The sequence below is a fragment of the Camelus ferus genome, chromosome 9 (genome assembly GCF_009834535.1).
Source record: "Camelus ferus isolate YT-003-E chromosome 9, BCGSAC_Cfer_1.0, whole genome shotgun sequence".
In the NCBI taxonomy this organism is placed as follows: domain Eukaryota; kingdom Metazoa; phylum Chordata; class Mammalia; order Artiodactyla; family Camelidae; genus Camelus; species Camelus ferus.
Genome location: NC_045704.1, coordinates 30673081 through 30699296, shown reverse-complemented (window position 1 = coordinate 30699296; position 26216 = coordinate 30673081). Strand labels below are relative to the sequence as shown.

The 26216-nt window shown below is 41.1% G+C and overlaps 1 protein-coding gene across 2 annotated transcripts in view; it reads left to right on the top strand.

Moving 5' to 3' along the window:
- Window positions 1-20138, top strand: part of LOC116666074 (nuclear receptor coactivator 5-like) — a 43922-nt gene extending 23784 nt beyond the window's left edge. For both annotated transcript variants that reach the window (XM_032488180.1, XM_032488181.1), the window contains 9 exons: window positions 1957-2037; window positions 4598-4680; window positions 4847-4973; window positions 8322-8521; window positions 11404-11679; window positions 12802-12960; window positions 16897-17043; window positions 19380-19464; window positions 19962-20138. In XM_032488180.1, coding sequence (XP_032344071.1) covers window positions 1957-2037; window positions 4598-4680; window positions 4847-4973; window positions 8322-8521; window positions 11404-11679; window positions 12802-12960; window positions 16897-17043; window positions 19380-19438 — 1132 coding nt within the window. In that variant the 3' untranslated portion in view covers window positions 19439-19464; window positions 19962-20138. The remainder of the gene's footprint in view (window positions 1-1956; window positions 2038-4597; window positions 4681-4846; window positions 4974-8321; window positions 8522-11403; window positions 11680-12801; window positions 12961-16896; window positions 17044-19379; window positions 19465-19961) is intronic.
- Window positions 20139-26216: the final 6078 nt, after the last annotated feature.

Genomic DNA, 26216 nt, shown 5'->3' with positions numbered 1-26216 from the left:
GGCATTAAAAGGAGCATATTTTTCAAATCAGACACAGCTGGGTTTGAATTTGGTCTTCACAGCTTAGCAGTGTAGCAAGTCATATGACCTGAGCCTCAGTTTCCTCATCTGTTTTTAAAAAGTGTGTGCAGGGAGGTTGATATTACCCAGCGTGTATGGTTGTTATAAGGTTTAAATATAATGCGTTGAAAACATCTTCAGTGAACATATGGGAAACTGTTCATTTCCCTGCTTGTATTTATAATTGTAAGTTCCATTTTCTACCTGACAGTGGTTAATCTGCCACTCACAAAGTGAGTAGGAGAGAACTGAAGTTTAGCAGGTGCCACTGGGTAGAGGGAAGCCGCAGGGAATATGGCAGAATACCGTGGCACTGCCAGAACTCAGGGTAACCTTGCAACTTTTAATAATGTCTAAGCCTGCCTTTGACCTTTTGTGTTGTAATGGGGATGTATTTCATGTGCATATTTCTGTACTTCCACAAAGGAAACTCCTGCCTGAGTGTAAATCCACTCTCCAGAGAGGATGTTTCTCAGGCCTCTAGGATCCTACCCGATGTTTGCACCCGCCTTTCCCAGAGCTTGGGCTGCAGTGTTTGAGCGTGGGCCTTTTGGCCTGCAGAATCCTTTGTCCAGCTGGCCGAGGTACATTAAGAGTGCATGGGGCCTTCCCTCCCATGGAGAAGTGGGGAGTTATTCTTTGATGGCTGGGCCAAACTGCTCATCTGATGATGTTACTGGAGTTTGAAAGGTGGTCCTGAAAGGAGTTTCAAGTTGTCAGGTGGTTGACATTAGCATGGCTAGGTGGGTTGGAGAGGGAACTTCGAGGCAAATGGGAGGATCTGGTGAGGTGGGAAGTGTGGGAGTTGGTAGGATTCATTTTGCCAAGTGGGGGTGTCTGGAGGCCTTTTCTCCCCTGCCTGACCACTGGGTTCCAAGTATCCTGCAGTGTTTCTCCTTAGAGCCGGCTGGCTTTCTTGGCATCATTCAGTCTAGTTGCTAGGAAGCCGAATAAGGCAAATGCAACTTCCTTTTGACTTACTCACATTGAACCATCTGCTTATTCCTTCTCATGGCCTTCAAACTTGGCTAGGATCATCGAGAAGAGGGTGGAGTGGAGCATCTGTGCTCCTTATCCTTTTTGGAAATGGAAATCTTTCTAATAACTCTTTAACCCTCTCAGTCCAAATTTATAATAGTTAATCTTGTTTAGCCCCTTGTCTCTTCCAGCTAACAACTTGGAGCAGGCATTTACTTCTTAGGTTTTGCCCTTTATTTTTGTCTTAGATTTAGATTTATGTTATTCATTAACCACACAACTTTTGAATGAGGAAGATGGTGTCTCTGTCAAAACGCATTTGACATGTAGATATTTATAACAGTGACCTTAATTGAGGATTTAATACTTAGAATTATGCACATGATTCATTTAGGAATTTTCTTTTGTAAGCTCCATTGTGGAGTTAGTGTCAGATACATTAAAGGTTGCAGATGATCCACGAGAATTTATGGTAATCTTGGTGGAGCATCTGGGAAAGAAAAGCTTTAAAAAATAGTGATTTATTGTTATTATTATCTTTCATAGTTACCAAACCATCAGCATTGCATGCAAACTTCTAGTGAGTTTGGCTCAGTTGGGCAAATCAGGTTTATTATGTTGAAGCTCCTTGCTGTCAGTGAGTTTATAATGGTCTTCTGTGACAGAGCTGTGTCTTCAATTGTCAACTCGGCCAAAGCATTTGAGCAAGCAAACTAGGCAAAATAGAAATAGGCATTGCAAAATAAAGTAGGGGTTCTGAAAAAAAAAGTCTTGAGAAAAGCCATTGTTTGAGTTTTTAAAACCCGGTTGAACTGAAGACTTAATCACCTTTGAGTGCACCAGAGCTGCAGAAACCGATGTGAGGACTATGGGAAATAATTTCTTCTTAAGTGTAATTTTATCTTTGTTGTTTTTTAGCAGTAAGCCATATAAACCTTTTCTGCCGACTTCTTATTCTCCCCAAGAGGGCTACTTAAAGGAGGGTGAAGACATGCTAAGGTAAAATTTTATTGTTGTGGCTCAATTTGCTAAAAGCTTTAGTAATAATTTAGATGTGGTCTTACTGTGCAGACTTATGTGTTTGTTAAAATTGATGTTATTAATATTTGCTTTTTGGGAAGTCCCACAGGCCAACTGATCATATTAAGCCATTCCGCTTTAACTTTCACCTTTGCATAGACATTTGGGCTCTAGGAACTAAAACAGACCTGCAGCCTGAAGGGACTCAGCCACTCAGGCCTTCTCTTTGTGGATTTGTCAGTCAGCTCTAAGGTGGGTAACCCAACTGGTGGGTTATCTGTAGCAGGCCCTGGACTCCCTTCTGAAACTCCCTTCTTCCACGCCTCCACACCTTTTCTCTACTACCATCTAACCATTGGTATGTGCTCAAAAAATGCGAATTTATTTTATTATGAGACAGGTCAATATTCCAGACCAGGTATAAATAAAAGTTACTTTAAAAATTTTTTTTTAACCCAAGAAATGGAAAAATAGTTATGAAAGTGTCTGATAATAAAAAGTGAAAATCCCTTTTCAGAACTCTCCCAATGTTTTTTTCCTTGCTTGTAACTTAAATGGTTCATTTCACACTGGTATGTTTTTCTGGAACTTGTTTCTTTCACTTAACAGTACGTCGCAGAGGATTATTCATCCTCATTGTGTTTGACCACTGTGTGGTATCCCCAAGTAAGTAAACCAGTTTTGAAGGTTATCTTATTTAGTTTACTCTGCCTTCTACATTCAGCAGTGGAGTTTTTCTAAGAAACTAAATAGGTAAATCAACATGGCATTTCAAGATTCTTGCCTTGGATCAACCTCTGTAGTTTTGGTAAAAGCAAGTTCCTTGAACTGTATTTAAATTGATTTTTGTATGTATGAACCTTGACAGGGCCTCTCTCTTGCTTGCATTAAAGATGAGATTTGTGTCAGATTAGATTAATAATTCAAAATTGAAAAGTGCTTTCCTCAACTGCAGAAGCACTTGAAAGTATAGAATTCAGGAGTGACTATTAACGGAGGCTAGCTTCTCTCAGGTAGCATTTCCTGAAAATGAGACTTAGAACTGTTTGGCGATATTCTGAAGGAGAGATTTTCTTTGCCCTGGGCCTGAAAGAAACCTAAAGGCAGAGGTAGATAATAAGGACTTACATCTATTGAGGGCCTCTCTGTGGCTGGCACCATTCTATAGGATTTACCTGTATTAACTCGTTTAATCCTCATAGCAATGTTTAGAGGGAGATTCTCCTAATAGCCCCATTTTACAGGTGAGGAGACTAAGGCATAATGATGTTAAGTAACTTGTTCAAGCTGGTAAGTAAGTGATGGAGTTGAGATTCAAACTCAGGTAGCTGCAGTTTCAACATACTGCCTTTCCTGGATGAACAGGTACCAGCTTCTAGGGCACCTCCCAGTAAGCCCCCCCTTATTATTTAGGGTAGTGGTGGGGAGTTTACAATACCCCTTCATTAAAAGAAAGTAACTGTATGAAGTTTGAGGGGAAGCCTGTAAGAGCATAGTGTAGCAGGGTTAGAGAAAGCAGGCAGTCTGAAGAATGGCCTCTGGAGTCAATGGCCAGCATTTGTCAGAGACAGCAGACAAAGATAAAGCCTGCTTGCGGGAGGGGAGCGTTCTTGTGTAGCTCAGGATTCTCAGGGCAGTAGGGGAGGCATGGACTTAGGCAAAAGCTTTGCGTCTAAAAGTCTGGAGCTGCGATTGCTCTGTCAGGCGGTTGGACGTGGACAAGAACCCGAATGAGCATCGCACAGGGAAAGAGCAAAGGGAATCAACGCTTGTTGGCAGCTTGCTGAGTAGTCATGGTTTGAGGTGCTCCACGGCTGCTTTGCCAGGCAGTGTGATGCCTCTGGTGAGAAAAGAGCTAATTGCTGCCTGCCGAGGGGGTTCTCTCTCTGGCAGGACATTCCTTGTGGACAGAAACATCGGTGTCTGGATGCTGGGGAGCTGCAGTAAAAATGCCTGATTTAAGGTCCATAGTGCATTGAATGCCCCCTTCCCTGTTAAATCACAGCAGGGGGGACCACTTTAGATGGCTGATAGATCACCCAGCATCTGTGCACTATTCTGCACACCTTTAGCAAGGGGAAATCGCTTGCTCACGGGAGCTGTAGAGTGTTTAGGAGTAAAGTGGGCAGATCTTGTTGATTCGTCTTTTCGCCCATATCCAGTGAAAACCTTCAGAGATAAGCACCCCTTGTTTAAAAGATGAACACTTCAGATGAAATTCTCTCATGTCCTTTAGAATAAACACCTGAAAGTATGAATCTCACTCTGTCTATATCTGAATCTTACTTGACAAAGATCAATGGCTCCATGTAGTACTTTTCATTATAACAGACAAAAGGAAATGAATGGGAAAGAGCAGAAAATTCCAGAAACTAACAATATTGTGAAACAAGAACAGATCACTGAGCTTCGTTTTAGTCTTTATTTAGGTGCCTATATGTTGTGCTTGGTGATCTGGCATTTATTTTTGGGCTTTTGGGGACCCGTTTAGAGGGAGACAGTATTTGCACAAACTATTATATTTTCATGCATCCAACAGCATTGAAGAATTATGGCGGAGGGTGGCTGATTATACAAAAGGGAATGAAGACAGCCATGCGCGATGCCAGTACTCTCAGCTGGGTAAGAATCTTGTTGAAAGTGTCTTATATTTTCCTTGTCTGTTCTTTGTAGCTGTGTTGTCTTTGATTTACACTTTTGTAAGACACCCTGAAAACCTTTCTTCTGGTGAGTTTTGCTCACCTACTTTTGGCCTCGCAAAAAGCATGAATACATCAATATTTTCCAGATGATGCCAGCGGCAGGGACGCTCGGAAAGAGGGGCTTTTCCAGCACTTTTATCAAGTGGTTCAGAAAGAGCGTGACCGAGAGAGGCCTTCCGATTGCATTATTGTTTCTATCGACAAAGAACAGAGGTAGACTCTTTTCTTTTTAGCGTGTCAAGTGAGGTTGTGTAAAGCCAAATGACTAAGTATTCCACTTTATGTGCATTGCTGAGAAATGCTCTGCTGGAACACTGCTTTAAGAATTATAAGCATTATGCTGTTGGATTTACCAAACTGGTGGTAGAGGCATCCTGTGGGCGGGGCGATTTATAAAGATTACTGTCATATTCAGCTTTTCTGTATTACCCGAGTCTTCTACAGTGAGTACCTATTACTTTTATAATCAGGAAAAAAAAAATGGCTATTTTCAGGACTGGCTTCCATGTGCCAGGCACTGAGCTAGGCTTTGGGGATACTTGAGTGAACATGATGGACAAACCCCTGCCCTGGGGCACTGACCATGTGCCAGAAAGTTGCTCTCACTGATCTTTCAGAGAAGGGTTCTCTCATTTCTTAACTGCCAGTTGAATTCCTCTCAGCCTTTGTGCTGTTTTTGCTTCAGCATGGGATGCCTGTTCCCTGTTCTCCACCTCACTCATTCAGGCCTCTTAAAGCATAATTGCAGCCTGGTCTGTGTCCAGCTCATACTTCGGGCCTATGTAGTGCCCTGATCTCGCCACTGCCTGGCACTTGAGGGCAGACAAGGACTTCACATATGATGATAACTGTGTCCGGATTATGTCAGGTTTCATCGTACTTGGCAAGGAGCCTGGCACATAGACAAATGGTCGGCTGCAGGCATCCACAGTTACTCCAGGCTAGGTCCTGTGTGAGTGATACTGAAGACCCAGACGTGATGAGAACTAGTGATTCCTGAACAGGAGGCCAGGCATACACAAAACATAGCCCAGCATTAAGGTAGCATTGGTTTCCTCACTTTTTTAATGTGAAAATCTGCAATTTTAAAGTGACCCAAAATTTTTATTCTATGATAACTCCTTTATAGAAATCTACTTTATTTGTAGATGGCATCTTTAGTCTGAGTTTGTGAAAGCAAAATTATAGCTCCATCTCGTTTGGAGGGTTATTTGGGTTGGACCTTGGGAGACAGCGTACTAGAAGAAATGAGGTCAGTCATAGCGCGGGGAGGGTGGGAGAGGCCAGTTCCTTTTACATTAGAAAATTATAGAATTTCCCTTTAATAATTGAAAGACAACCAGGCGTGCCCTGGATTAATTTGATCATGTAATTTAAACTGATTTTGAACCCAGAGGCGGTAAAGACTCTGCATGCATAGTAGCTTTGTTTTCCCTCAACAGTTGGCAGCTTTGCCACCATACTCTGCATCAGTCAGGGAAATGACATGAGTTTTTCACTACATTAGCTTTCTCAAAACTTGTAGCAAGAATCCCACCCAACTTGTAGCAGCCTGCGCTTCTTTTAGAATTGTGAGTGACTCCAGCTGCCATTCGACTTACCTTAATACTGATATTCTTGCCACCTTCCCATCTCTGGAGCCAGGCTGACTGGTATTAATTTGAGTGCAGAGTTCTGTGGGAGAGGAGTACCGGAGGTTGCTCTGCTCCCCGCTCCGTCTGGAGTGGTGGTCACTCCTCTGCCTGGCGTTCTGCTAAATGCCAGACCTTTATCCTTTAGGACCTCTGCCTTGCGGGTCTGCGTCTGCCAGGGAATCTGTAAACTAGGCCACGCTGCCGGCTCTCTTGTCACTTCAGTGTCGGGAAGATTTGTAGTGATAAGTTAGTTGGCTAATTCATTCCTTTATAGTCCAAAACAGTAATTAATTTTCAAGTCACATCATCTAGTGTGAGTCATTTTTGTGATAATTTTGACTCATGGGCTGTCACTCTGTAAATATGAACCATCTCATATTTTTCTTGTTTTCTTCTTGGAATTTATTTTCTGAAATCATCCATTCTCTCCTAAATTGCCAGAAAAGCATTTTTCCTGCCATCATATTAATTTTTCATTCACAAAATATAAATTTTGTGCACTGTTAATGTGTAAAGCTCTGTGCTGGGCACAGTGAGAAACATAAAGATAATTAACAATTCCTGTTTGTACCATGTGCAGTCTAATAAAATAAAACGAGCATAAATAACAACTAGAAGATGGAATATGCCAAGAGTTGTTCTGAGCAGAGTATGCATCCAAGGAAGAGTGGATTACCGTTGTGGGTTCCAACAAGATGAATCAAGGAGGCTTTAGGAAATAATATCATTTGAGCTGGGCCTTTGAGGTGAGGATGCTAAGAGTCTAGCCAACTGAATGGCAAGGAAGGCACAGCTGGAAACACTGTGGGGGGAGTTGATTGTCCTAAGATCACAAGAAATTAAATTTGGGGAGAGAAACAGAATGTTGGAAGCTCTGTGGGTTACAAAACCTATTAAGATAGGTTTGAGCTATGTCTTGCCAGGACTTTGAACACTAGGGTAAGAAATTTAGGATGCTGAACAGTTACTAGGGCCGTTTTGAACGCAGTGCTTTTAACAGGATTACTAAGACTGACATGTAGAATGATTGGGGCGAGAAAAGAAATCAAGGCTAAAAGCTATGTTAGGAGGGCTTTGTAGCTTTCTAAGCAAGTGTTGGGCAGGAATGGAAGCATTAACCCAAAGGAGTGGTCTAGGGCAGATTCTTCAGGACTTGAGGACCGAGGCTAAGGAAGTAGGTGATGAGATGACTCTGGGTTTTGATCAAAGGTTAAGTTATGGGATGGTTGATGCTGACTGAGATGGTTAACTCCAGTATCATCCATTTACTCTTTAGCAAGGAATTGTCTCAGCGGTAGTAACCTCAACAAGTATTGGTATATCCCAGAAACTAATTGTAAATGAGCACTGTCTCATTTTTCTGAAGATAATAGTCTCATTTGTTCTTCAAAACAATTAAAATTTTTCTTTGTTAGTCTTTAAATTGAAATGACTTCATCAAATAACACTTGAATGATTCCATTTGGAAAAATGCTGGCCATATACATGGTGCTTACCCAGTGTATCATGCCACACAGAAACATAGCTTTGACATACTCTGCTTTCTTTATAAAGTTATGTACATAATAAACCATAAAAGGACTCTATGTTTTCACAAAAGTAAGCTTCCTTTTAGTCAGAATTGCCTCCAGTTCTCTTAACTGATTCCATCAGATGGATAACACACCTTTGAATGTGTTCGGTGTGTCTAGGAATGACAATAAGTTGTAGCTCATGCATGATTTTTGGAAAAATATGGCATCTCCCACCTCACTTATCTAAATACAGTAAAAATATAGTGTCTTGGACCTCACTTACTTAAGTTTGGGCGCATCAAAGTATCTGCGGAACAACTGCTTGGTGACATAGATTTTTTTTTGCCCCGTTTGTTTGATGGAAAGTAACCCACCTTTTTCTTGTTTGTGTGTGTGTGGTTTTTTTTTTTCAGGGAATATGCAATAGCTATAGGTCATCGGTTGCAGGATCATGGCCTTGTGGTGGAAATGATTCACCTCGCCTCTGAGTCGAGCCTCACTCGAGCACTCCAGGAAGTTAAAGACGATGGGTCCCCATTTTGTATTCTTGTCGAACAGTCCAACGTAAAACTTTCTTCCTGCACTGTAATTATGCTTCATGAGTCTATCAAAAGTAAGTTTAGCTCAATCTAGAACCATCATCTAAAATAGATCCTGCTTTAAAAATGTAATATTTTTCCTTTGTATGCCAGTACATTCTGAAGGTTCACATTTGTCAGTAACTAAACTGGATCCAGTTAAGAAAAGATGACTTGAAATGTTATCACAGAGTTCTCTTTGGTATATTGTAGACAGTTGAAACTTAAATTGTCTTCATTGCTTCTGACTTAAGGATCCAAAATATCGCATCCAAAATATTATGTAACCAATTCAGGTCTCTTATGTAGTACGTTTGACCAGGTCCCATCATCATTTTTTCTGCCTTTGGTGATAATGAGACTCCAAGTTCGTTATCCCCTTCATTCTCTTACATCTTCCTTGCCAACTCTGCCTTCTCTATGAGATCTCGAACATAAAACGAGAATTCACGGAAATGAACTCTTTCCCCTCTCCCTGAAATACCCAGACTTTGGCGGATGCACATGTCCTAGACCACCCTCAGCTTCTCCCTCCTGGTCAGAGCTGCTACTTCGAGGGAGGAGGGGGCTGCCTTGAGTAGGGCCTTTAGCAGCTTACCTGGAGTCATAGTCAGACAAGCATGGGTGTTCCAGTCCTCTCGTCTTTGCAGAAGCTCTTGGTACTGTTCTGTTCAGTCCAGATATATTGAGCTCCTCCTGTGTGCCAGGCCCTCTGCAAGATGTCAGGCCAACTTTGCTTCCTTGTTCTGTCCAGGTAAGCAGCAGCCAGGCACACTTCTCCAACAGACCCTGGACTGTCCATCCCGGCTCTAGTGTTCTTAGCAGTGTAGGATGTTCATTGCTGAGTCAGGAGATCTTTCCTTTGGGCAGAGACCTTGTGGAGCACTAGTAGCTGGATTTATATGCTGCTTATAGCTTCTGGAGCTTGCAGAGAAGTCAGCGTAGGGTTGATGTTCAATACTCCAGCCATCATATTGGGTCTGAAAAAACAATAGGGAAGAACACTTGCTCCCCATCATCTTGGGGATGCCAGAATACCTTTTATTCTGACCAGTCCATTTGCTTTGCCTCTTTGTAGCCACCCACACCCATCTGGCCAGCCCTTGCTCAATACTCAAAGAGTATGAAATAGCAGTTTCTCTAAGCATAGAAAAATGTCCAATTTATTTTAAAGAAATAATAAGACTAAACCACATTTATGTGGTACATAAGTTCTGAAAATGTGAAAGAAAATGCATACTTTCAAAAATTACAAATCCCAGTCTCCTGGGGTGGGGATGGAGAACTGTATAATTTGAACAGATTGTGCAAAAGATGAATCATGTCTGGTTACTTAAGTGTTATGTTCATGCACAATCATTTAGGAAATTATCACTAAAATAAGTAGGTTGAATAATTTGTTGAATACTAAAATACTTTAGAAAAACCCAGCATTACTTCAGGAAAAGTGTAATCTACTTTTAACATGTTACAAATTCAGAAGATAGCTTCTTCATCATGTCCAGAAAAGTATTAATAGGTAAGTGTTTCATTTCTCATTTGTGAATTTAATTATTGAACTCAGATCATAAGTAAAAAGAACACTTTGTTTTCTCCTATAAGCTGCGTCTGTTTTAGTAAGACTAGTCTTAGCTGGACTCTCTTTCACAATGCTTTGTAGCCGACAGTTTGCTTCATACCTTGCATGCAGCCATTATTCAAAAGCATGTGGAGCTGCTTCTGTGCTGAGACAAATATGTAAAATAGTCAAACAATGAAACTTCAGCACCTGAAGACAAATATCTATTCATACTTCTTCCTAAATGTAACCTTAATAAACACAGTTTAAGATTTAGCCAAATACCATAATCTCCACTGTAGTTCTGTGGTGTCCCTTGGGTCCAAAATTTGTTCAGAAGCACGTGATATATGGCAAGACAGGGTAGGGGCCTCCTGTCTCAAATTAAACTTTTATTAGGTCTCATTCTCAGTAAATAAACCTAGGGGAGATCAGAAGACTGTGCACTGACTACAGCCATCAAGTTATGTAAAAGCTATGCTAGGTGTCTAGAATTCATTTTCTGTGTAATATTGAGGGCCCAGAGCACTCCTGACCTGACCTGGAAAGGTTTTAACACAGTTTAAGGCCCCATACACCTGAACCAAAGAGTGCAGAGGCACACAGAGGATGTGTGTTACACCTCATGCTGCAATGACAGAGCCAGGAAGCCCTGCACCGCATGTCTGTCCATCTGTCTGCCTTTTACCAAAATACTGCATATGCAGAGTTAAAAGATAAACACTAAAAAGTTCATAACGAGAAACAGCAGCCCCTGCTTCACTCTTTTCTCACCCCGCCTCCCCATCTAGAGGCTGCTGTTCTCAGGTCCTGGTTTCTTCTGTGAATCACACTCGTCTCAAATCATACACCCTGATTACTGGACCCAAATGAAAACCTTCATTTTCAGTTTTTTTTTTTTAATTAAAAACTTCCAGTAGTCAGTGATGGTTGAAGTTGCATCCTGTCTCTTTTTTTAGGCTAGATTTGTTTAGCCCTAAGAATTCCCATTGACATACATGCTACATATCTCTCCTCTCTCTCTCTCCCCAACCCCCTCTCTCTCAGCTTAGCATGAAGCTATCCAATTGTGAAATAAGGGTGTATATGGAAACAGTAGACCACGCTGTCACATGTTATAATTTTGAAACAGAATGTGATGTTTGATTTTGAAATCTGACACGGCACCTGCTGTTGAGGGTCCCGGTCTCTCGAGTCAGTAGACAGTCACATCTGTACTGAAAGCTGAGACAGTTTAAACATGTTCTTAGACTAACCATGTTATCTTCTGATTGCTTTTCCTCTTGTCTTTTTGTAAACGTATTTTAAAAGCAAACAGAGCACCCATTTGATGTAAAGCAAGCTCTTTCTTGTCCCTAGTACATCGGCATATGCCCCTGGAGGATGCCCTGGTGCTGGTGGCTAAAGAACATAGGAGAGTTTTTGCTAAGCGGGAGCAGCAGGAACGCACTGAAACTTCTCTGAGGGCTGGAGATCTGGTAGATGACTTCCTGGCCCGGGAGTGCCTCACCAGCTACTCTGTCCCTTCGGGCATTCAGCATCTTCTTTTCCTGTTAAACGAGGGCAAGCATTTGTACAGGAATGAGCTGGATGTACTCATCGACTACCTGAAGACCAGGAAAGGACAACTGGAAGGTATTTGGCACCATCCCTTTTCTTTCCCTATTTTAAATCCCAGAAAATCCTTTTCTGAAAAATCCATGTATGAAAGAAAACTAACAGCTTTTCATTTAGTTGAGAGAATGTGCCTCTGTAATACAGAGGTATCTGATTTGAACATATTCTGGGTGGGAATACACTATTTTATTTATTTTTATTTTTTTGTGGGGGCACATAATTAGGTTTATTTAGTAATTATTTTTAGTGGAGGTACCGGGGATTGAACCCAGGATCTTGTGCATGCTAAGCACACACTACCACTGAGCTACACCCTCCTCCTCCAGGAATACACTATTTTAATGTTTAGCCTTTTGAGACTGAAATGCTTCTTCTGAAGCTAAATTTTCTTTTGAACCAGATTTTTAACGTATAAATAGGATGCCCTCTCTATATAGATGGACATGTAGGAAACAGTTCTAGTTCCCTTTCAGTTTATTTTTCTGATTCTGTTTGTTTTTTTGTTATTGTTATTAATTGAGACATTTTAAGAGTACTTTGAAGTATGTGGTAAATGTAAAGAAGCAGTTCCTACTCTCACCTGTTTTAAAGAGCACTCCAGTTACAAGTCAAGTCCTTAAAGTAGTGACTTTTCAGATTGCTTGTTTTGAGTTGAGTAGGTGAGAAGAAAATAATAATCACTTGTCCCTTGTAGGGAAAAGCAGATGACATTACAGGACCATGTTAAAGCTTTAAAGAAATTGTTATTCTTATAAAATGTGGACTGTATTTTATTTTTTGTATTTTTATTGAACTTACTTTCTCAGGATGGGGATGGAATCCGTAAGCTTTTTAAAGCATAGCAGTTTTGTTTTTTTCTTCTGAGTGCTTATTTAATTTATTTTTTAAATTTGTTTTTATTGAGATAAAACTGACATTTAACATATTAGTTTCGAGTATACAACATAATGCTTCAATTACCTGTTTATGTTCTGTAGCGCTCACCACAGTAAGTCTAGCTAACATCCTTTTGCTTTTCGATTATAGAAACCTCTAAGTCAGAAGAATCAAAAATCTTTCTGGAATTACCTGAGTAATTGTGCAGCTTGCTAGCCTCTGCAGCAGATTTCTGCTGACCATTTGTTTTCTTCACTTTTCCAGGCTTTGAGACACCAAATCCTTTGGCCAGCAGTGATCATTCCTCATTTCAAGGCAGAACTACCCTCATCGTGGGCAAGCCACCTCCACTTCTTCCAACCCCCAGAAAGAGATCCTTCGTAGGCCCTCCTCCCCCACTTCTTGTCAAGTCCCCTTTGTTAGGTGAGAGGCCAAGCAGTCTCCCTCCATTGCCTGGTCAGTGCTTCCCTCTCGGCATACGACCTAGTGGTCGCTCTTCTGTTTCCATGAGAGTTCTCCTGAGGATGCAGGATAGTTTAGAGCAGCGACAGTGTTTGTTGCTATGTTTTTAATGACTATTCCAATTTCAGAAGACAGGAGAGATGCTTTGAGGTTCAATGGGTGCTATTTCTCTTGAATGAATTGCCTTAAGTTTTAATACAGGGAGAGGTTTAGAGAAGCTCTTTGACCAAGGTTTGTGACCTCAGTTAGAGTGACTTCGAGTTGTCATAATGAGCACTCTGAATTCAGTAGTGTTTTTAAAATTTTTTTCTATTTTTAATTGAAGTTATAGTCAATTTACAATGTTGCATTAATTTCTGGGGTACAATATAGTGATTCAGTTATGCAGACATATATATATATCTATATATATTCCTTGTCTTATTTTTTTCCATTATATGTTACTACAACATATTGAATACAGTTCTCTGTGCTATACAGTGGGACATTGTTGTTTATCTGTTTCTATATAGTAGTTGGTACCTGCGAATCCCGAACTCCCAATTTATCCTTCCCCCACCTCCTTTTTCCCTGGTAACCATGTTTGTTTTCTATGTCTGTGAGTGTTTCTGTTTTGTAAATAAGTTCATTTGTGTCATTTTTTCAGATTCCACATATAAGTGATATCATATGGTATTTATCTTTCTCTTCCTGATTTACTTCACTTAATATGATCATCTCTAGGTCCATTCATATTGCTGCAAATGACATTATTTCATTCTTTTTTATGACTGAGTAGTATTCCATTGTGTGTGTGTATTCCACAACTTCTTTATACAGTCATCTGTCAATGGACATTTAAGTTGCTTCTATGTCTTGGCTATTGTAAATAGTGCTGCTGTGAACATTGGGGTGCATGTATCTTTTGAAATTAGTTTCCTGCAGTTATATGTCCAGGAGTGGAAGTGTTAGATCATATGGTAAGTCTATTTTTAGTTTTTTAATGGATCTCCATACTGTTTTCCATAATGGCTGCATCAAACTGCATTCCCATCAACAGTGTAGGAGAGTTCCCTTTTCTCCACATCCTCTCCAGCTTTTGTCATTTGTGGACTTTTTAGTGATGGCCATTCTGACTGGTGTGAGGTAATACCTCACTGTAGTTCTGATTTACATTTCTCTGATAATTAGCAATGTTGAACATTTTTTAATTGGACATCTATATGTCTTCATTGGAGAAATGTTTGTTTAGGTCTTCTGCCCATTTTTGGATTGGGTTGTCTGTTTTTTTGTTACTGAGTTGTATGAGCTGTTTGTATATTCTGGAAATTAAGCCCTTGTCAGTCACATCATTTGCAAGTATTTTTCTCCCATTCCTAGTCTTTTTGTCTTGTTTATGGTTTCCTTTGCTGTGCAAAAGCCTATAAGTTTAATTAGGTCCCATTGTTTATTTTTGCTTTTATTTCTATTGCCTGGGTAGACTGACCCAGGAGAACATTGCTGTGATTTATGTCAGAGAATGTTTTGCCTATGTTCTCTTCTAGGAGGTTTGTGGTGTCTTGTCTTATGTTTAAGGCTTTAAGCCATTTTGAGTTTATTTTTGTGTATGGTGTGAGGGAGTGTTGTAACTTCATTGATTTAAATGCAGCTGTCCTTTTTTCCCAACACCACTTGCCAAAGAGACTGTCTTTTCTCCATTGTCTATTCTTGCTTCCTTTGTTTAAGATTAATTGCCTGTAGGTATGTGGGTTTATTTCTGGCTCTTTACTCTGTTCCATTGATCCATATGTCTGTTTCTGTGCCAGTACCACACTGTTTTAATTACCATGGCTTTGTAGTATTGTCTGAAGTCTGAGAGGATTATACCTCTAGCTTTGTTCTTTTTCTTCAGTGTTGCTTTGGCAATTCTGGGTATTTTGTGATCCCATATAAATTTTAGGATTATTTGTTCTAGTTCTGTGAAAAATGTCCTCGGTACTTTGAAGTAGTGTTTTTGAGGTTTCTTTTCTGAGCAGTTGGTGCTAAATAGTATCCAACATCTGCCTAAGATGAAGTTTTAGTGCTGTGGACTTCTCCCATTGCCAGTGACATGAAAATCAACTCAAGTTAGCTTACAACAAGGGGACTTGATTGGCTTGTATGACAGGAAATCCCGAGCTGACTAACTTTGGGCCACACTGGATCCTGCTGCTCACGCAGGTTCATCAGACATCCATCTCTTACCTCTGGGAGGAGAGCTGGGTGGGCACAGACTCCCACTCAAGCCCAGTGGTCAGCCCGGTGTGGTTCCTGGTTCGTCCAGTGTTGGAGCTTTCCCCTGCTCTTGAGGGTAAAGAGTTCAGGCACCTAGGATGTAGTTTCCTCCATTTAGTCACCATCCCTTCTGTTCCTCACCTTCCCAAACATTTGTTCATACACTCTGTCTCCTCCCCTGTCCTCCTTGTGTGTTGGCAGCGGGAGCGGAGGAGGAACCAGATGAGAGCATGTTTTCAATCTTCCATGTTAAAGAGGAAGTTGTCAGTGAGGTCTTCTTAGGAAGGTGGCTTTTCACTTGGACCTTAAATAAAATTTAGACCTGGAGATGCATTTGTTCATAAGAGTCATCTATTGCTTTGGCCTCCTATGTGAACAAGGGTTATTTGAACCAAAAATTTTTCCTGTGAGCACAATATTTCCACCTTGACTATTATTGTGGATCATAATTGAGGGAATGTGCCCGCTTGCTTTCTAGCTGTAGTACACACATCTTTTGTTGGCAGTGTCAGTGCACTGAAGCTCCACAGCCCTAGGGACGAGCATTTCCGCACCCCCTCCCTTTTTGACCTGTTGACTTTCAGGGTGAGCGAGGGTGTATCAGTTCAGCATCTTCTCTGTCCCCATCACAGCCTGCACTTTGTTTGCCATGTCTTTGTTTCTTCCCTTCCTTCTCCTGTTGTCCCAGCACTCCCCTGTGCCTCAGCCACAGGCCTGTTCTTACTACCTGGTCGCTTCCCATGAGAAGTGAGTGAATAAAAGGGAGGAGGGCTCAGGAAGAAATCTTTTTGCCTTGAATGGTTTCCCATCCTTGCCATTAGTTTAAAAACAAAACTCTTCTAGACCTTCCAAAAGGGCTAGGTTCTTGCTTCAGGACCTTGGCAAGAACTGGGAGAAAATGTCCTGTTCAGCAGGGTGAGGATTGTGCCTGGCAGACTGTCACCAAGAGCAAGGTGACAGGGCACTGGACCATGTGTTGCACCACTGGGGACCCATGTCCTGGGTGGATGGATGTTAGATTCTGAAGAACAGAGTGCTTCAGATATGTTGTGGGTCTGCCTTTATGACCTGTCTGGGAACCTAAGTGCTTTGGATGTTTGAGAAAATGTATTGCATTTTTTTCTCTTTTTCTTCAGTATTACTTTGGCAATTCTGGGTCTTTTGTGTCAAAACAGAATGTTTGGAACAAAACCCACTTGTGAGAAGGTGAAGGTGGAGGACCAGGATGTCAGGACGGGCATGAGCTTAGGCCCAGGGTTTTCAAACTTCTTTTTAAAGAGCCAGATGGTAAATATTTCATTTTAGACTTTTCAGGCCAAGAAGCAAAATTAAGGATATTATGTATGTACTGATATAACCATTTATAATGTAACCATTTGAAAATGAGAAAACCATTCTGGCTTGCAGGTCATACCAAAACCAACAGTAGGCTGGATTTAGCCCCCAGACTCTAGTTTGCTGAGCCCTGGATAATCACTGAATCACAGTCTGGGCCCAGAGAGGACTTGGCAGAGCTTTGAGGAGCTGAGGTTGGGCTTGGTGTGCGTGGCAGGTGCTCCCTGCTCAGCCCCTTTCTAAAGATTAGGAAATGTCCCTTTGGGGCAAACAGCTGGAATGGGTTCATCATGCATCTTCCCATTTATGTTTTGGTTTTGTTCTCTGCAGGATTGGTCAACCCCAAAGGTCTGTTTCCCCCTCCCCCACTTCTGGCAGTCCCCTCCAAGAGGCCTGCACCTTTGGGATGCCTCCCTCCCAAGCCTACCAAACGTCCATTACTTGGGGAGAAGCCAGGCCTTTTAGTACCACCACCAGGTGAGTAGCCAGGTGAGCTTTGAGTGGCATTCTAGGCTTGTACTGACCAAAAGAACTTTCTGTGGTGGGAGAAATGTTCCGTAGCTGCGTTGTCTAGTGAGGTGAGCCGTCAGCTACACGTGGCTATTGAGCCCTTGAAATGTGGCTAGTACGACTGATGAATTGAATTTTTAAAATTTTATTTACTTTTTAATTATTTAAATGACTCTAGTCATGTAGTAATTAAATAAGGGTTGTATGTGGTATGTGGCTGGTGGCTGGTAGTGGTCAGCACAGTTATGGGCCGTTGGAGGTGTCAAGAAAATGTCACAGTAGGTAGGAAAGTGTGCTATATTTTTCTCATGTAGAAATCTATTATTTCTTAGTCTTTTTCTCCCTCCCTTCCCTTTCTTTTCTTTAAAGCTACAAATGTACTTAAAAAGGGATGTTGCATCTCTATCATGAATGGACATCATTGTTATTTGCTCCAAAATAGAAGGCAACCATAATAAAAAGAACACAAAACAATGTTACTAAATTCCTACTTGATACTATTACCTGCCTCAGTGTCTAAGGTTGAGGCTTACTCCGTCCCTGGTAAAGAAAGGGAGTTACTAAGGGTCAAGGAGGTGTCAGTGGGACACCAACAATGCAGAAACTCTCCTTGACGAGTCAGAAGGAGTGCAAAAGGTTAGCAAAGGGAGTATCTTTTCATGAGACTGAATGTCATTTAGTCGTGGGTCTTTGATGTCGTTGGAGGTATATGCCTCATTTCTGCGGGGCTCAAGGAGGAACAGCCCCTTCCCTGCCTGGCTGGAGGACAGGGATCTGATCTACCATATTTAAAGTGCTAACCGATACCCAGCCCTGGCTCAGAGCCTGCACGGGAATAGAGGCTTTTCTCTCTATCTTCCTTCCTTGGCCAGCTCTCATTTTCTCTGATGCTGCCTTCCCTCCTGCATGGCTCGGGGAGATGAGGCTGGAGGCTTCCAGGCTGTCCCCACACCCACCAGGGTGTGAGCGCAGACCTTTGGCTGGTCTGCCAAGGCGGTGGGAAGAGCTGAGGCTGTGCTCTGGCTTGGAACAGAAGGCAGCCAAACAGGTGTTTGGCTGCTTCATTTCTAGTCATTCAGACTTACTAAGCCTAGATGAAGGTACCGCCCAGAGTTCCTCTTAATTCTGTTTTGAGATTTGGGGCTGAAGCCCCAGCTATTAGGAAAGTGGGCCTTTGTCCCTCTTCATTTTCCATGCAAGAGACATTTTTCATGATATTTATTATCATTTAAAAGTTTCAACCCTCTGGTTTTTAGTCTGCGAGGTAGATATTGCTGTGGTTGTGGTATAAATAATATACATTTACAAAATAGTGGCAAGAGATAGAACAGACGGAGCTCAGTGGCTCCCACCCTCCCGGAGACCCAGATAATTATCTAATTCTGAAGATCCTCCTCTTATGGACCACAATTTTTTAAAAATTTGGAGAACTTTCCTTACCCCTAAAATGGCCTTCCATGGTTTCCAGGGGCCCTCTCAGCCCCAAATTCAAGCACTAATAGTTGGAGAAAGCTCTTTTAAAAAACAAAGGTGTAAATCAGAACCATGTCTGTACAAGGCATACCAGTAATAGTTACCATGTATTGCGTTCTCACTGTATGCCAGGCATTGAGATAATTCCATTTAGTCCTCAGACAACCCTGTGGGCTACGTACTGGGATTATCTCCATTTGCCGCATGAGTCACCTAAGGCTCAGAGGGCGATTAACCCGCCCAAGGTCACACAGCGGCACCTGGTGGAGCCGAGGCTGCGCACCAGCCGTGTGACTCCGTGCTCTGTGCTGTAGCCACCACGCAGTCCCAGCAGCACAGACGTGTTATCAAGTTGACGTTGCTTTTAAAAAAGTCGTAGATTTTTACTTGGATTTCAACCACATTCTTCCACCCACACTCCCCTTTGACAAAAGGCTAAAAGTGTTTTCACATCCCTTACCTGTTCTGATTCATCACAGTATAAGGCTGGTAGAAGTTCAGAGGGAAGGAGTGAATGCGGTTCGTGTGAGTCAGGTGAAGCACCAGCATCTCCTGTTAAAGAGAGAGCTTCCGGTGAAAAGTGTTTATGACTCAGCGAAGGTAGAGAGGGGCTAGGTGTCCTCTGTTCCTCCTTTGTAAAATGGGAGCTGTTACCACGATTAAATGAGATAATATGAATGAAAATCTGATAGACACTCCAAAAACTGCACAGATGTCTGTGATGTGGCGACTTGGTTAATCTGATTTAGCTCGCAAAGGTGGGTGGCTGGGGGCTCTGCAGACCAGGGAAGGGACATAAATTGACACTGCTGTGTTCCTCGTCTTTGCAGTTCTTTTGCAGTCGGTGCTGCACAAGCAGACAGTTCAACCTGTGTCTTTGCTGAACTAAGGAAAGCTTCTCTGAGCCAGAACAAGGTAGCTGCACCCAGACAGTAGCCTCACTCTCCTCCAAGGACCAAGCCCCCTGTCTGGCCTGCAGCCCTGATGCCCAGGCAGAGGGTACAAACGTGGCATCCCTTCTGTCCCATATGTGGTCCCATGGAAGCTTTTCTCACGTTTGGGGTCTTTTTGTGCCAAACTAGATATTTGCAGAAGGTCATAGTGGTAAACGTTGGATCTTGAAGTTGTTCAATTACATGCATATTAAAAACCAGTGAAAATTTAGAGGTTTTATACACTGGTTGCCCCCTTAAAAAAAAAAGGTTTTATTTTGGAATAATTTTACATTTATAGAAAATATGCAGTGATAGTACAGGGCGTTTTTTTATCCAACTTCTCCTTCCTGAATCTTGCATAACGAAGGCACAGTTACTAGGAAATTAGCATTAGTGCAATAATATTAAATGTACTACAGAGTTTATTCATATTTCACCAGTTTTTCTACTAACGTATTTTGTTTTGTTTTGTTTCAGGAACCTGTTCTGGGCACTTCATTGCATTTAGGCCCCTTTTAATTTTATTCTGTTCCAGTTTTTTATTATGAAACATTTTAAGTATATAGAAAATTTGAATGAATACTGTAATGAACACTCATGTATCTTGTATCTAGATTCAGTAATTATTAACATTCTGCCATTTTTTAACTTATACATATGCTGTATAAATAAAATTTTTTCTTAACCATGAAAAGTAGTTGCAGAGTTCATGACATCTCACCTTTAAGTCCTTCACATGCAGCTCCTAAGAAGAGAGACATTCTCTTACCTAATTATGATACCATTTTCACACCTTAAAAATTAATAGTAATTCTATTATATCTAATCTCTGGTTCTCATATTTGAATTTCTAATTGTCCCCCAAAAAATGCTTTTGCTTTATATATCTTGGTTCTCCTGTATTGGGTGTATTTACATTTATAAATGTTGTATCTTCTTGCTGGATTGACCCTTTTATCATCATGTAATGCCCTCCTTTGTCTTTCATTACAATATTTATTTTAAAGTCTATTTTGTCTGATATGAGAATAGTTACTCCAGCTTTCTTCACCCAAGGGTGCTTTTTATGGCCTTTTTAAAAACCAGGAGTTAATTAAGGTTTCTGCATTGCACTTAGTTTTTATGTGTCTAGTTTCTTTTATCTTATTATTATTTTTTTAACACTTCAATGCTTTCCTGACACACTTTGTTTTGTTTTATTTATTTTTTTTTTGAGGGAGAAGTAATTAGGCTTACCTATTTATTTATTGATTTTTTTTAATGGAGATACTGGGGATTTTAATGGAGGTACTGGGGATTGAACCCAGGACAGCATGCGTGGTAAGTATGCACTCTACCATTTGAGCTATACCCTCCCCCAGTTTCTTTTAATCTAGAGCAGTCTTCGTACCTCTTTTTTTTCCCCCTAGTGATACTGACTAAGCCAGTTGTCTTATAGAATATCCTGTATTCTAGATTTGTCTGATTGTTTCCTCATGGTATCACTTAACTGTTCTTTTTTCTTTTTTTTATTGAGGTACAATCAGTTTACAATGTGGTCTTGATTTCTGGTGTACAGCACAATGCTTCAGTCATACATGAATATACATCTATTCATTTTCATATTCTTTGTCACCATAAGCTATTACAAGATATTGAATATAGTTCCCCGTGCTATACGGTATGAACTTGTTAATCTATTTTATGTATATTTGTGTCTACAAATCTCAAACTCCCAACTTATCCCTTCCCACCCTGACTGTTCTTCTATTCCCTGTATTTTCTGCACGCTGGAAGTTTGGTCTAGAGGCTTGGTTAGATTTAGGTCCTACGTTTTTGGCAAGGATATGTCATAGGTGGTGCGGTTTCACTCTGCATCATATCAGAAGGCGCGTTAACAGTTGTCCTGCTGGGAATGCTAGTCTGGTTGGTCACTTGGGTAAGGTGCTGACTGCTGTGGCACAGGTAGTTTTTTTCCCCTAAGGCATGATGCTTTGGCACGGAGCAAGTATCCTGTTCCCTAACAACTTTTACCTAATGATTTTAGTGTCCACTGATGATTCTTGCCTGCCTGTGTTATATCAGACCCTCCCTTCTTTTAGTTGAAGTATGTCTTAAGTGTTCAGTTTACTGAATTTTAAAAATTGTACATACCCATGTAACCACCACCCCAAACAGGGTGTCAACATTCCATCACTCCACAACATTGCAGGCACTTCCCTATCCTTCCCCCAGCCCTTTCTGACTTCTGTAACTTTAGTTTTGTTTGTCTTTATTTTTCATATAAGTGAAATCATGTGATGTATATTTTGTTGAGCCTAGCATCTTTTGCTAATAGAATTATTTTGAGATTCACCCACACTGTTGCACGTGCCCACAGAGCATTCCATTTTGTTGCTGAGCAGGAGGTCATTGTATGGACATGCCACAGTCTGTCTGTTCTCCTGATGCTGGACTTTTTAGCTGTTGTAAGATTGCTATGAATGTTCTTGTATATATCCTTTGTGGACATATATTTTCATTTCTCTTGAGTAAACACCTAGGAGTGGAATTGCTGGGCCATAGGATAGATGTATGTTTAATTTATAAGAATTGGCTGGAGTGGCTCTGACGTTTGACGTAGCCACCAGCAGCGTCAGAAGGCTCTGGTTGCTCCATACCCTCACTTTTGATGTTGTCAGCCTTCATTTCAGCCTTTCTAATGGGTGTGAAATGTTTGTCATTATTGCTTTAGTTTGCATTTCTCTGATGACTAATGGTGTTGAGCACCTTGACTTTTTCATTGTTTATCTGTTCAGGGAATGAGTTAAGTGAAGATTAAAAGATTTTTCGCAGTGCATCAGTTTCCTAGGGCTCCCATAAAAAAGTACCACAAACTGAGTGGCTTAAAACAAATTATCTTACAATTCTGGAGGCCAGAGGCCTGATATCAAGGTGTCCCAGGGCTGTGCTCCCTCTGAAACCTGTAGGGGAGAGTCTTTCTTTGATTCTTCTAGCTTCTGGCATCTGCCAGCCCTTGGTGTTCCTTGACTTCTAGATGCATCACTCCTATCTCTGCCTCCATCATCACGTGGCTGTCCTCTCTCATGTGTCTTCATGACATCTGTCCCCTGTATGTGTGTTTTGTCTTTTTTTAAATATTTTTTTGTTTTGCAGGAGGAGGGGAGGTTATTATGCTTGTTTGTTTTTGAGTGGAGGTACTGAGGATTGAACCCAGGCCTTGTGCATGCTAGGCACCCGTCCACCACTGAGCTATATACCCTCCCCTCTATCTTGCCTTTTTGCAACTTAAAAAAAAAAAACACACTTTTTTCCCTTACCTCAGGGTGTCTTCTTAGATGACATGAACTGGTAGGTCTTCTCCTGCACAGTGTGAAGTCTTACATCTGTCAGTGAGCTCTTTGGCTTGCTCTACTCACATTTAATGTCTTGTCCTACTAAACGGGTAATGTGAGGCAAGGTGGGAACCCCACTCAGTGGCCACAAACCAGGCTGCTGAGGGACTGGAGGTTGAGAAACTCATCTTTGTGGAGCCCTTGTGCCCTGTGGGTCTGGCCTCAGGTGCTGCTGTTGGCTGAACATTCGTCACTGAGCCATTCTCCTGTCTTAAAGAGACTCCCTGAGGGTGCTGGAGCCCTCCCCTGCACGTGTATATACATAAACTTTTTAGAGACATTTGGAGTTGTTGGATGAATCACTAGCATCTACAGGGGAAAGACTTTTTATTTTCTCATAGTTGTCTAAATAATTCAGTAGAACAAGATTAGAACAGTAACTTGTGTTAAGGTTCTGAAGACAGTTTGTGTATTTTTTTAAAGCACAGATTTTCCTCTTTTTAAAAAAATAGTATTTTTAAAAATAGATGATAGGTACACATGGTGCAAAATTCAAAAGAAAAGATAAACAGTAAAAAAGTAGTTTTCCCATTTCTGTTTCTTAGCTTAACAGTTTCTTGTTTCTTTTTCCGTATGCAAGTGTATATAAATTTACACACAAGTGGTAACATGCTGGGAGCACTATTCTAGCTCTTTAAATATTTTTTCCATTACATCTTAGACATGATTTTGTGTTGATGAAGTGTATCACTGCCTTTTTTTAATGATTGCAGATCATTCTGGAGTAGAGATGTGTCTTAATTTATGTCATCAGATATTATTGATAGACATTTTAGGTCATTTCTAATCTTTGGCTGCTTGAGCAAAAAAGAATTCTGATGTAAGTTGGTTTGCTTCTCTGTTACAGAACCACACACTTTTTTTTTTTTGAACCACACTTTTTTGAAGTCAATTTCAAGATGATTTTTAAAACTTTAATTTAATTTTTTTGGGGGTAATTTGGCTTATTTGTTTATTTTTAGAGGAGGTTCTGGGGATTGAACTCAGGACCTTGTGCATGCTAAGCATGTGCTCTACCCCTTGAGCTCTATCCTCCCCTCCAGAAGCTAATTTCAAATATTCCTAATGGTTACTCAATAATAAATAACAAAATTGGGTTTCTGCTATTGGGAATATAAAGAAAACTCACGTTGTAAATTTTATGAATGGAAGTATTTTACTTTGACAAAACACTCATGCTTGTCTTTAGGCCATAAATTAGCATGATGGGCTCACATTTGGAAAGGAGATCCGATCAGGTATACCTTCTGACACTGTAGCAGGGCATTTGGAATATTGTAATAGACATTGGTTTATCCCACTGTATCACCCGCTGTAACACACTATACTGCTTTGTGAATGCTGGGAAGACAGGTGGGGAGACCGGCTTCCTTCTGCCTTGTAATTGTATAGCCATTCTTCATGTATGGACTCCTGTGCCTGCTCCCTTCACTGATGTGGGAAAGCACTGGCTTCTGTCATGGGAAACTCTTAGATTGGCTCCATCAGCCAGTCCTCTGGGCAGATTGTGAGGTACTGTGACCCTGCCTTGGAGTCAGGACCACGTGTTTGTGTCCAGAGTGACCTTGGGCAAGTTGCATCAGCTCTCAACCTCAACATCTTCTTGTGAATCAGGTTAACCTCACCTCATTTCCGTATGGTTAGGAGAAACTGATGCAGCATGAGAAAGAACTGGAAACTTAATGCAGGGCTGTATTTCATCATTTCTAAGATGCATATTTTTTCTCATTGGTGTCTCTGAAGTCATGACACGTGTAATGGAAGGCATCTCGCTGCAATAATTAGCAGGCTTGTTTCTTCCTGTATTAAATAATGTTAAGTCTCACAAACAGTGATGGCAGTGGTCATTATTAGGCCAGTGAGTTACAGGTCAGGAACTGACAGGAGAAGCTGGATGTCTCCGAAGAGTCCCCTTCAGAGTGGGAAGAGGTGGGAGCCCACATCCGCCTGCTGGGTGCTTGCATTTCTCTTGTCTGGCCCTGAAAGCTTGTTTGTGCTCCTCCCACCCAAAGCAGCAGATCCTTTCCATCAGGGCTGGGGTCACTTATATCATACTGTCTTTGGCCACTACTTGGGTTGGAATGTTGGTGTTAGTAAGAAGGAAGGAAGAGCAATATTCCTTCTCCACAACCCCTGCTGCATGGCTTTCTCCTCCATAGTCACCCGGGGCAGGAGTCCCTGGGGTCTGTTGTTCTGTCTTTTTCTTTAGTGGAAAGTGTGGGCATCGAGATGTATTTTTGGCCCGTGATGGCCCCGCATGATGCGTTTCACACTCCCCTATGGCTTGTCTCTGTGTTGTTCCTCCTGGCTCATTCTCACTTCCCAGCACAGTGTGTGGACCGCTGATACTACCTGAGGTGTTTGTAGAGGGCACATGGACACTCTTCCTTCCTCCCTTTCTTCCTTTCCTTCTTTCCTTCTTCATTTATTCATTCACTCATTCAAAAAAAAATTTTTTTTTTTTAATTTTGAGGGAAGGGAATTAGGGTTAATTTTTTTATGGAGGCACTGGGGATTGAACCCAGGGCCTCATGCATGCTAGGCATGCGCTCTACCACTGAGCTATACCCTCCCCCCACATTTTTATTATAATAGTTCATCCAGCAGCAAACATTGAGCAGCTGCCCCAGGCTTACCATGGTTGCAGGTCCATACAAAATGATGTGTTAGGTCTGTCTTTTGTAATAGTTTGAAAAATTTTAACCTACAGAGAAATGGTAAGATTACAATAAATTCCCATATCTTTCATACACATTCACCCATCATTGACATTTTGTCTCATCTGCTTTGTCTTTCTCACTCTATAATCCATACATATACATATGATACCTGAATTCTTTTTATTTTAATTTAGCCATTTGAGAGTAAGTTGCAGTAAGTGCCCTTCACACCTAGATATTGCAGCATTTATCTCCTAAGAATAAGGATTTTATTCTCTTAACCATAGTGAAATTGTCAAAATCAGGAAATGTAATAGTGTTACAAAGCTGTTGCCTTAAGTATATGTGTTTATAGTTTTCCCAATACCATCCTTTAAAGCAACTTTTTCCTCACTCTAGGATCCAATTCATGGCCACACAATGCGTTCAACTGCCATATCTCTTTGGGTTCATTTCTTTTTCAAGAGTATAGGTCTACTGTTTTACAGAAGACCCTTTAATTTGAGTTTTCCAGTTACTTTCCTTTTGATACAAGTGACGCTAGTTTTCCATTTGTGGTCAAGCGAAGTTTCCTTTTAAAATAATTTATTAAAATTAACAAGTGAGTCCATTTAAAGAAAAATAGGAAGTAAATAATAGTACAAGAGATGCAAGGAACTGATAAAAAACAGTGACTGCAGTATATGAATGACCGAAAT